This window comes from Eleutherodactylus coqui, chromosome 7 (assembly GCF_035609145.1).
Source record: "Eleutherodactylus coqui strain aEleCoq1 chromosome 7, aEleCoq1.hap1, whole genome shotgun sequence".
In the NCBI taxonomy this organism is placed as follows: domain Eukaryota; kingdom Metazoa; phylum Chordata; class Amphibia; order Anura; family Eleutherodactylidae; genus Eleutherodactylus; species Eleutherodactylus coqui.
This window is the reverse complement of record NC_089843.1, coordinates 87,061,630-87,073,617: the sequence shown is the minus strand read 5'-3', so window position 1 is coordinate 87,073,617 and position 11,988 is coordinate 87,061,630. Positions and strand designations below refer to the sequence as shown.

General features: G+C 46.5%; 1 protein-coding gene across 3 annotated transcripts in view; it reads left to right on the top strand.

The window, feature by feature from the left end:
- Window positions 1-1,328: 1,328 nt before the first annotated feature.
- Window positions 1,329-11,988, top strand: part of AFAP1 (actin filament associated protein 1) — a 137,974-nt gene continuing 127,314 nt past the window's right edge. For all 3 annotated transcript variants that reach the window (XM_066573328.1, XM_066573330.1, XM_066573327.1), the window contains exon 1: window positions 1,329-1,456. In XM_066573328.1, coding sequence (XP_066429425.1) covers window positions 1,405-1,456 — 52 coding nt within the window. In that variant the 5' untranslated portion in view covers window positions 1,329-1,404. The remainder of the gene's footprint in view (window positions 1,457-11,988) is intronic.

Here is an 11,988-nt window from a genome sequence, read left to right as displayed (position 1 = left end):
TTCTAGAGCCTCCATGCCCACCTGTATCACATCTTGTATCCAAGCTGGAGGCGGTATAACAGGGTACTAGAGCCTCCATGCCCGCCTGTATCACATCTTGTATCCAAGCTAGAGGTGGTACAATAGGGTACTAGAGCCTCCATGCCCGCCCGTATCACATCTTGTATCCAAGCTAGAGGCGGTATAACAGGGTACTAGAGCCTCCATGTCCGCCCGTATCACATCTTGTATCCAAGCTAGAGGTGGTACAACAGTGTACTAGAGCCTCCATGCCCGCCTGTATCACATCTTGTATCCAAGCTAGAGGTGGTACAACAGGGTACTAGAGCCTCCATGCCCGCCTGTATCACATCTTGTATCCAAGCTAGAGGCGGTACAACAGGGTACTAGAGCATCCATGCCCGCCCGTATCACATCTTGTATCCAAGCTAGAGGCGGTATTGTTATAATGTTACAATCACACCCAGTTTCATTCCATCCCGACTTCTTCTCCTGGGGAAGGATGTCTCTGATGAGGTTCCCGGCCGCTCCGGTAATGTCTACCTCCAGTCCTTAAATGTTTTGTGCTCAGTAAAAACCGTTTTTGCGACGGGCTGTATACACGCCGCATAGTCTTCTCCCCTCCGACCACTTTCGTGGCTGCGGCTGGGGGGGGGGGGAGGGGTTGCTGACTATGTAAGTTGGCCCCACTTGGTGCTGACTTGGGACCACCTACGACATAGGGCCACTTTGTCATTTCTTTCTAGGGCCACTTTGGGTTCTCATCCGCCCCGAGGACAGTTATCATACAAACCGCTCGATAATCGTGACGCGTAAAACGGGCTTAAAAATGGTTGTACATCGCCCGCTCATCGCCTCGTGGAAATGCCGGCAGTGGCAGATAATACCAGGACCTGTATGGGGACCGCCGACCGTACAGACAAAAGGGCATGGAAGCTAAATGAGTGTTGGCGCCGTGTAACCGGTTGGCAGGTCCGCGGCCGCACAGACTCCGGCCAGCACTGACTACAAGGTCCAGCTGAACTCCATCACTGCTGGATTTGCTATACATAACTGAGAGGTAATTCGCAGACATTTTCATCACATTGTGAGGCACGTGGCCCAGTGTCACCGTTGTGTCCCCACTGTGGCTACTATGACTGGGGCCACAGCTGACCCTTCCCGTGAGCCCTGCGGGCACAGCGGGCGATCAGAGGGCTGAGCGGGCCTTTGTGTGTGCACGGACGCCCTCCGGTAGTCACTGACTGTCAGCCTCTTCTTTGTTCCTCAGGCCCCGCCCCCCGGCAGTAGCGCCGCCCTCCCATTGGCTGGAGGTGACTGGAGGGACATGCTGGCCGGGCAGTAGTACAGGCTGAGGCTGCCGCTCCGCCGCCCGCAGTGTTACAGCCCGGGACCCTCCTCGCCATGCCCGGGAAAGCCGCCTGCACCGGGGCCGCCATGCAGAAGTCCTACAGGGGTAAGAGGAGCCCGGCTGGTGTGTGTGCAGTCCATGCAGGGGGGGACGTTGTGTGATATGGAGAGGAGGGCACTATATGTATTGTATGGCTGTGTGATATAGAGATATGTGCTGTAATACAGTGTGTTATATAAGGGATGCATTACATTAGTTGGACCTGTGTACAGTATGTATAGGGTATATAGATGTGTGCAGTATATGTGGGGTATATGGAGATGTATAGTATATAGGGGGTATATAGAGATGTGTGTATTATATAGAGGGTATATAGAGATGTGTGCAGTGTATATATAGGGTATATAGAGTTATGGGGTATATAGAGATCTTTGTAGTATATAGGACGTATATAGAGATATGTGTAGTATATAGAGGTGTGCACAGTATATATGGGGTATATAGAGATCTTTGTAGTGTGTATATATGGGGTATATAGCGCATTACATATGTAAATTATATGGTAATTTAGCATTTCTTATACAGAGATATGCACATTATACATGGGGTATATAGACTAGCATAGCACAGCATATAATATATTTGGATGCATTGTATGGCTATATCATTGGGCTGTAGTGTATATGTCAGTGCATCCATTAGATAATCTGGAATAGCGCGCTGTCTACAGACTGTATTACATATAGGTGCACATATAGTCTAGTATTATATAGGTAAGGGGGGGTATGCGCCTCGCCAGTCATCAGGTTAGATCAGGGCTCATTGGGATTCGGATCAGGTCCTCACTTGCTCTCGTGTATATATACACAGACACAGCTGGTGAATGCTGGAGACGGACTGCAGCTGCTGCAGAACCTCAGGTTCTGCACTCAGAATGTATCTGGTGTGCAGGGATGGTTTCCTGTGTGTTAGGCTTGTAGTAACGCTCCTGAAGCCTCTAACGCCCACCATGCCACCCTGTCCCTGCATACTTGGCACTGGCACAGTCAGTGAATGGCATTTCTGGGCTGTGAGTGGTTCTCCGTCTCGTTTCCTGTGCGGCTGTGATTGGTGGACGCTCGGGCTGAGCTCACTAGGACGTATTTCAATTTGCTTCCATTGGGAATTTGCTCTTCCGTTTGCAGCGAGGGAAAGTTAACTGAATGAGTTGTGATTGCGGCCAAACGGATGGTCTGCAGCTGCGCCCGGCCGTGAATGGGTTAAACCGCTCCGCGCCTCTGAGGTCCCCGCTGTAATATCATTAACGGCCGCTCATTCCACTTGTTCCATCATGTACTGCTGCAGTTTGATGAAGTGATTCATCCTGTTCTCCTCGTGTCCTTGTAGCCTGCAGTGAATTATTCTACGTGCCGCAAACCGCCGCAATGTGATGTCAGAGCAAAACAATAATGCGTGTACAATACTAACCTGATGCTTCATGCTTGCATCTGGGAAAGCTGGGTGACAACCAGTATGGCCACCGTTATCGCTGGCGTTGTCACTCAGCTTTCTCGCTGTCCCAAAGCGTAAATCTGCCTAGTTGCGCGGTGATGCAGAACCTCAGGATGCATAACGAGGCTTAGTTGTCTTTCAGGGCCATGGCAAGTGGGTGACAACCTCCTAGGATATAACTGGGGAGAGGTGGTAGGCTGGTGGGTGTCAAGGAAGGGGTGGGAAATGCCAGCACGTCACCCCGTCTTCTTCAGGGTACCCGATACTGGGCGATGGTAGCAAATCGAACCTATTCCCAACCTAGCTGTGACCATGACCGACCTCGGATGAGTGTGGCCTGTTACTACTGATGGGGGCGCCATGGCCATCATGACCTGAACTCGCACTTGGTGCCCACCTTTACATGTTGGGACAGCTGTAGGGCACATTAGCACCCAACAGTCATAGAGCGACAGTCGTTCAGTGAATGGCGGCAGAGTGCGCCAGAGATCTCTTCTGGCTGCCCGCCTCAATTCGTTGCAAGCAGTCGTTCAGAGATGAGCGACTGCCTGTTCACACGGGCCGATATTTACTAAGTGACTCTGACAAGTGATTCCTCGTTCAGTGCCAACTTTCGGCGATAATTGCTATTTCCAGCGATCATTCTAGCAATAATCGCCCTGTGTTTTATATGTTCGTGTGCCTTCAGCCAATGAAGAGTCGGCTCTGAAGGGCGCCGCTACCGTCTCTGCTTTATGAATTAGACATGGCACTTGTACACGAGTGACAGCTGAACGGCGTCATCGTAAAGGTCGTTAGCGCTTTTGCAGAACATTTAGACAGACGGATTTCATTGCTGGATCGCTGGCTTCTTGTTCAGCGCTTCTCCTTCTACATGGAGAAGTTACATGAAACAAGAAGTGTGCCAAGGTAGTGCATGGGGATTGGCGTCACGCAGCAGGTACGCGTATCATTGAGTACTTGCTGTGTAGACACACACGTGGCACGCAGCTACTTACGGCCAGGCAAGCCCAGCCTAAGGCCCATTTAGACCCAACGATTCTCGCTTGAAATTCGCTCAAAGCTGTCTTTTGAGCGATAACTGTTGCGTCTAAATGCACGGACATCTCGCAGTTTTCGTGCAAGAGTCGTTTCTCGCTCAGTTCTAGATTTCTTGAATTGAGCGATGAACTTTCATCAGCAGAGTAGGCTGTTATCACAGTTGGCAGCGCTAATACGATTCTTTCAGCTCACATCCTGCTGGTAGTTCACAGCGGGACATGAGCTGTAAGCACGGAGAACAATGCAGCTGTCTGTTTATGCAGAACAGCTGTATTGTTTGCCGAGGGATAGCGGTGGTGTCCCGCTACGCCCGCATAGCTCTTTAATAGCTATTATAGACTATGCAAAGATGATCGCTCAAAACTGTCACTCAAACTGTCGTTGGAGCGATCATCTGTCAGTGTGAATGGGGTCTAACCGTGCAGGAAAATGTAGCCCCAAAGCACCAATGTAAGTGAGCCCCATGACAACTTGTATTGGTCGTCATCCAGTCTGCCTAGGAAAAAAATATAAAATATCATTGGAAACACTTCAGATATTTATTTCCATAGTAATATCATTATAATCTACAATGTTACAATAATTACAAAACTGGTTGGGATTTTCATTAAAGGGGTTGTCCTCGACAAGAAACCTAGGTCTAGCTTGCTTTTTATTTTTTTCCCAGAAACAGCGCCACTCTTTTCCAGTGTCATTTCTTGGTACTGCAACCTATCCTTATTCAAGTCAGCTATACTACTAGACAAAGCCCACGGACAAAAGGCAGGCCCTTGTTTTAACCTTCTTGGACATCCCCTTTCATACTCCTACATCGTATGACCGGTGAGACAGATACATGTTGGTGAGGGACGGTCGCCCCGTTGTCGTGTTGATATCTCCTTTGCTATCGGGTGTAGCAGCTGAAGTATTTCTGTCTGTATGTTTTTGAGTCTTTGACCAGTGAGAAAGCAAAATTATTAGTTGGATGGGTGAAGAAGGAATAATTAATTCATGGGCTCAGCATACGGCAATTTAGGAGGAGTCATTGTTCACACAGAAACATATGTCATCCCAAGGGCTCAGGGGGGGCGCCGACGGTTCTGTGGACGACATACACCAGACTTGGGGGGGGGGGGGGGGGTGTCCACCTTATACATTAAATATTTATCGTAGTTTTTTTTCCTCATGTAAATTAGCCAATTAGCGACTTTCACACTGCATTTATAGAGTACATTTACCATATGTGCCAGGAAATCTTGACGCATATATTGAGCGTATCCGTAGGCCCCCTGTTCACTCAGTGTCGGCCAGAAGGGTCAATATACCTCCTTTTAAGTGTATGGAATAGCAGTCTGCAGTCTTCAATACAGAGCAAAGGATTTCACTATATGCCTTTGCAGTGACGTCCATCAGAGGTAGAGCTTGGAATGTCCTCCCGTTGTAGACCTTGGATGGGTGGGAATCGCTCTTGGTGCGACGGCCTCATTGGTTGTTGGGTTTCTTAAAGGCATGAAATAAAACCCTACTGTTAGAAGCGGATTTTCTGTGTTTGTGTCTCTCCATATAAAGTCGGAGAACAGTCCGGATCTAAAGCAGGTCATGGATGCTTTCTTACCGATCAGATCTGTAGGGCTTTGTGCCATGCAGCCTCCTTGGGAGGAATCCTTCGCTCACCAGTAGACGGCCTGAAAACTAATTATTCCTAAACCTGTGCAGCGATTAGCATTCAAACTTTTAACTTTACTTTTCACATGTTAAAAACCATAAAGTAACAAATGACCCCTTGAAATAACTTTCCCAGAAAGATCTTCCTCCACCGCCAAAAGCAGATTTGGCCACCACGGATTTCCAGTGGACTTGCTGTTGGCATTCGGTTGCCTAATGCCCACAGGGATTTCACCATGTGTGAAGGTACCTTAATGGGCAATATGGATTATAATGTGGATAGCTGTACTGTTGAATTCATCATTCAGCAAATGATCATTCATTCAATGGTTATGCATCCATTACCCTACGTCTGTCTAATGTGTATGGTCGCCTGTACGCATAAGACACCAACTTTGGCTCGATCGACCATGGTCTAAGAATTCTTATCTGCCAATAGCAGATGATTGATTGTGACTTGTCAGCAGGACCCCTTGTGATGGTCATCGGGGCATATGACCATTGAATGGTATCAATCTTCTATTATCAGTACTTCCTACCATCTGGGATGTGAGTAGAAATATATGTTCATGAAAAAGTGTTCACCCCTTGTTGCAGTCCTGTTGATGGATGAGGATAACGGGGATATGTTTTCTGTAATTTGATTATACAAAGCTTATTTGTGCAGAAAAGAGAGCTGAAAAGGATTTAACCTTCAGCCCGGAGAAGAAATCACCTGCCTGAAGGCGAACGGAGGTACAATGCAGAGTGTTATTACTGCTGTCTGCAAGGCATGATATACATCTTAATCCAAAAATGTGCAAGTCCCGATGGGGGCCGGGACTGCGCCCGCCGTCCCGACAGGGGCCGGGACTACGCCTGCCACCTTGGGTTCTTACATTGAGACGTGTTGTAGATAAAGTATTGTATAGCCTGATGTTACAGAAGTACAAGCAACCTTCAGGTCTCTTACGCTAATTTTTTTTGGCCCAATGCCCGTGCAGATTGAGGGCATGAACACTTCTGCAAAGGAGGAAATATGCAGTATACAAAATGTGCGTCTGCTGAATACTGAATAATTATCATGCAACTGTTCCTTGTGGTTGTTTATTATAATGAATGTGGATCATTTTACTTGACATTTGAGTTTTTTTGTCTATCATTCGCCTACAAACTAATCCATTCAACAGTATATAATCAAATAAGAAAAAGTCTTAATGTTTTTTAATAGGCATGTGACCATAGATCTAAAGATGATCACAAATGACCTCCTGTGATCAATGAAATGTTCCATATTGGTAAGAATACTCCTCGCCCCTCCTATCTGAGGAACATACGTGTAGACCATCTCCCATGATTCAAACAGTCTTGGATTTTGGAGGAAATATTTGTGTGAATGCCCTATTCCCAACATGCATACAACTGAACGCTGTTATACTTCCTGTTCCGACTCCGCTGGTCTGACTTATTTGGCACTGACCTAAGGTTCACACGGTGTTTCCTATTTCTGTTTGTCTCCCAGACATGTCTGATAGCACGGATGGGTGTCCAGTGCTAGTTGTGACCTAGTCTCTTGGGTGCAACTTGCATTAAGGCTAGTATGTGCCTAGCCTAACTGACTAAAATGTTGAAGACCCCATCAGCATGACTACTATGGTCCAGAATGCGTGCTGATAATGCCAACATCCCAATGTCCAATCTGTTCTTACAGGTCAGGGCCTTTTGAGAGGTCATTTTTCCATCACTTGGTTACCGGAGATGGGGTGACAATTCGAAGATGAAGAACATCTCTTTCCTCTGAAGAAGACTGATATGCTGGTCATGCACCACCAATGAGATCTGCTGAGCATTAGGATTTGGAAATCTCTCGCTGACCGTCTATGTTGGTGAGACACCGGCTTCTCAGTGGTCGCACTTGGGGTTTATTCACATGATCATATCTTTAGTTTCTGTGAAGTCGGAGTCCACAACTGATTAGACACACAGGTCTGATGGGGAAAAAATAAACTCTGCTTGCATCTGATGTGCTGATGAGACTCGCCCATTCAAGTGCGGGGGTGCAAAAGAAAAGACAGATGCTATCCGTATTTCCCAGACTCCTTACTAAGGCCTGTGTCAAATGAATGTATTTGCGCACACAATATACACAGAATAGAGCCATTGGATTTCAATGCGTTCGTTCATATATTCGGTCATACAAGAGAAAATATGCAGCATGCTCTATAATCAATGAATGGGAGCATGGTTGGGTTTTTTTTTTTTTTTTTTTAGTTCTGCGCGCAAATGTGCATGCAGTAAAATGCACACGCAAATATGCAACGCCACTTGTGGGTGTAAATGCACTTATGTCTGTGTGACACCAGCTTTAGAGATGGAGAAAAAGTTGATTGGACCTTTTGTTCAAATTTTTTTTTTGGCCTTGCTGAAATGAAAAATCAATGATGCACATGAGTATTAGGGCTCATGCCCACGAGCGTTGCGAAATTCTGCCGCGGATTTCCGCTGTGGGAGTATCACGTTTAGAAACACAAGTGATGGCGGAATTCCGCCGCGTTTTTTTACGGTCTCCATTAATACTACATTAATGGAGACCTCCCACTGCAGAAATCCGCAGTGAAATAGAACATGACGCAAATTATTTCCCCGCAGCGGAAATCCGTGGTAGAATTCCGCGTATGAGCATTGACAGCAGGAAAGCTATTGGGCTCAATAGAACCTAATAGCTGCGGAATTCTGCTGCAGGAAACACAGCAGAAATGGATGCGGCACAACCAAGTTTTTATACGCTCAAGTGAATTCAGCCTCATAAGTGGCTCTTCCGGGTCACTACTGCTAAATGCTAAATCAGCGATTTCAGTTAAGGGATAAAGACCTCAAGATGAGTAACTGTGTCAAATGTTTTTCTGTATGGAGTTGTGCATATATATGAGTGATGGAATAATCCTCCATAGCGGTACCAACTGGGACAGGACTGGCATATTGAGTCGAAATGTGAACTAATAAAGTTAAGTCTCTAAAGACACTCCATAAGGCCACGGTCACACAGGGCGGATTCCCGACAGAAATGTCGCGGTTTGGCCGCAGCAAAAAGCTGCAGCGGCATTGAAGCGGCCCGGCCGATCGCTCTTCCGCTGCGGCCGGCGCTCCCGTAGAGGAGAGCGCGGCCGCAGCGGGAAAAAAAAAATAGACATGCTGCAGTCGGCAAATCCGCGTCGCAGCAGCGGCTTCTAAAGGCTTAGCCACAGCGGATTTGTCGTCCCCTGTGGACGAGATTTCTCAGAAATCTCGTCCACATGGCTGGCTAATCCCGGGATTAGCGTCAGCATGCGGATTTGCTACGGCAAAATTCCACACGGAATTTCCGCGGCAAATCCGCCCTGTGTGAACCCAGCCTTAAAGGGAACCGGTCATTAACTTTGAGCCCCATAAACTACTTTATGGAGCTCTAAGGTGATGGAATGGGAAGTCCGGTGTTTATACTCACTGGGCGCCATGTTCCTGATCTGTATCAATGCGCGCGCACAACATGACTCTTCAGCCGGCTGTGTGTGTGCGCTCCCCCATTCATCCCTATAGAAGTTCGCGTTCACACAGCCGGTTGGAAAGAATGACCGGTTCCCTTTAAGTACACTCTCTGCTTTCAGCAATGAAGCTCGTATTCGCATGCCTCCCTTTAGAGAACTATGCCAGCATTTTCTGTTTTTGACACTTTGTGCATCGAATGAGTCATTGGTCTCCTAAACATCACCTCCGTGGGATCTCCAGTCAATCAGATGCAATACTGTTCTCTCCAGGAGAAGAGTAACAATAAATGTTCTATTGTAACAAGCTGCTCATTAGTTGTCTTTCATTGAACACAAAAGGCAGACAGACCCTAATCGTGTAAGACCCTCCTCATTAAATGAAACTTTTTGTCTCTGCTGTCTCTCATCCCGACACACGTGTCACAAATCCCCCTCATTGCCTTTGTCAGACGTTGTGGAGCACGGATCATCTTGGCACATTATGTATTCCTCACAAGTTCCAAAACGCGTCTAATTTATTGTGTGATATGCAACATGAAGCATTTCTAGTAATAACATTTTACTGTGAAGACATCTGCAACGGTTTTCTCTGCAAAGCAAAGTGGGAAATTCTTGTGTTGCGATGCATAGTAGCAGACAAAGGCCAACATAGAAGAAGGTGGCATTGCAAAGATCAAACTGGCCCCAATACAGGGTATAGCCAAACAGTCTGATCCAGCTCTATCTCTCAGTGCTGCTGTCCTCTATTGAAATAACAGTAGCGTATTTGAATAGTAAGGTATGAATGCGCTACACAATGGTATGGCACATGAGTCCCTGGGGGCCCTGGAACATGGGTTTCAATTTTGTGTTGTGGCCCCTATAAGAGAGCGACATTAAAACTTAATTGCAGAGTTGAAGAATAGCATGTAAGAAGAAGAAATCCGCTTTCCGTGTTTCTATAAGGCCCTGTGGGACAACGGCTATGACTGAAGTAAGGAACGCGTCCTTGAAGTGACCTCCTCCTGCTTCTATACATGCATGAAACAGTTTGACAGTGGAGTTCAGGGCTGATGCTATCATTGCAGGACCGTGTTAGTGAATGGCGATAAGCGATTCAGTGTAGATGCAATGCAAATTACTAACGAGAGCACGACTCAATCAGACGTCACAGGAATGCCTCCAACATGTTAAACGTCCATGACCTGCCCGGTCACCAGATTTATCTCCAATGCAACATGTAAGGGAACATCTGGGGCGCCAGCTTCAACAGCCTACCAGTTTGCATGATGTAGAGGCTCAGGTACAGAAAATGTAGACTGATACGCCACAGGATACCATATAGAACCTGTATGCCTCCATCCCTTCCCGCATCGCATCTTGTATCCAAGCTAGAGGCGGTACAGCAGGATACTAAAACCTCCATGCCCACCTGTATCACATCTTGTATCCAATCTAGAGGTGGTCCAACAGGGTACTAGAGCCTCAATGCCTTCCCGTATCGCATCTTGTATCCAAGCTAGAGGCGGTACAACTGGGTACTAGAGCCTCCATGCCCGCCCGTATCACATCTTTTATCCAATCTAGAGGTGGTCGAACAGGGTACTTGGTTGTGAAGCTTTAGCGCTATTTACTCCATCTGGAGAAAATCGATTTGCAATAGAAATATATTTCTGTGGGTTCTACAATCTCTCGCAACTTCCTAACATTACCTCCAGAAGTGTCATTTAATCAGATGTCCTATGGAAACTTTGTCGGAAACCAAGATATGGATGGTGCCCCTAAGCTTTGGTTGGGTGACTAAAAGACCATTCTGGCTCAAAGTTGGATCTCCTTGTCCATTTGTAAAGCTTTTCCCTAGGAGTACAGCATGGCCTTTAACGCTCCCTACACCATTATGGTGTTCTCCACAAGAAGAAATTCCCACCGCATCCCCATTCAATCACATTATTCACTGGTTGAGAGAAAATATACTGTAATGTTTCAGTAACCATGGACGATGCATAAAGGGGATTTGCTATAGGGTCCTCCTGCCATTATGTTTGTAGTGTTGCACCATGACGCTGCCCTCAACCCTTTGCTCTCGAACAGTATCCCAATGGCTTCTAACAAGAGCTGCAAAAGATATCTTTTTCTAGCTATCCGCCCTCTTCAAATCTGAGCCAGTTATTAATTTGCCACATCCTAGTTGAATGATTTTAATAAATTGAGCTTTATGAACCTGTTCTTCTTTCATCCATAAACGTTGGATGAAAGTTGCCCAAGTTTGTTAATTTCCGTGGGACTGTCTATCTAAGGTGTTTGTATGAGGTCTTTTATTACTTCCCCCTACAGCAGATTTAGGGGGGCAATGAAGGTTTGGGCATTTTGGGTTTCACACCTGGCTCTCCCTTGTTCCCACTGTGAGATAAACAGTTGCTAGAGCCTCTGTCCATTAAGCTGAGTGGAAGAATACTAAAGTCTATGGGCACCTGTCCTTTTCAATCTGTACACAGAAACTATCATGAAGTGATGCAATTAGTACAAATTAGAAATCTGTCAAAATTGGTGGCACTAATGTCGTCAACCTTCGATATGCAGATGACACCCCCCTGCTTGTAAAAAGTGAAAGGGACCTGGAATACCTTATCCAACAAGTGCAAAGGGAAAGCGAACGCATGGGACTGTACCTCAACAGCAAGAAAACCAAAGTCCTCAACGCGGTAGGCAATGGCCTTGAACGTAAAAATTAACAACGAAGTCAAGTCAGTCCAGGATTTCATCTTCCTTGGATCCAAAATCGATTGCAACGGGCAATCTGGACCGAAGATCAATAGACGGATTACACTTGGTAGGATTGCAATGCAAGGAATGGAAAAGATCTGGAAGAGCAAGGATATTAGCATTGCAACAAAAACCAGACTGGTCAATGCAATCGTCTTTACCATAACGACGTATGGTTGCAAAAGTTGGACGTTCAGGAATACAGCCAGAAGGAAA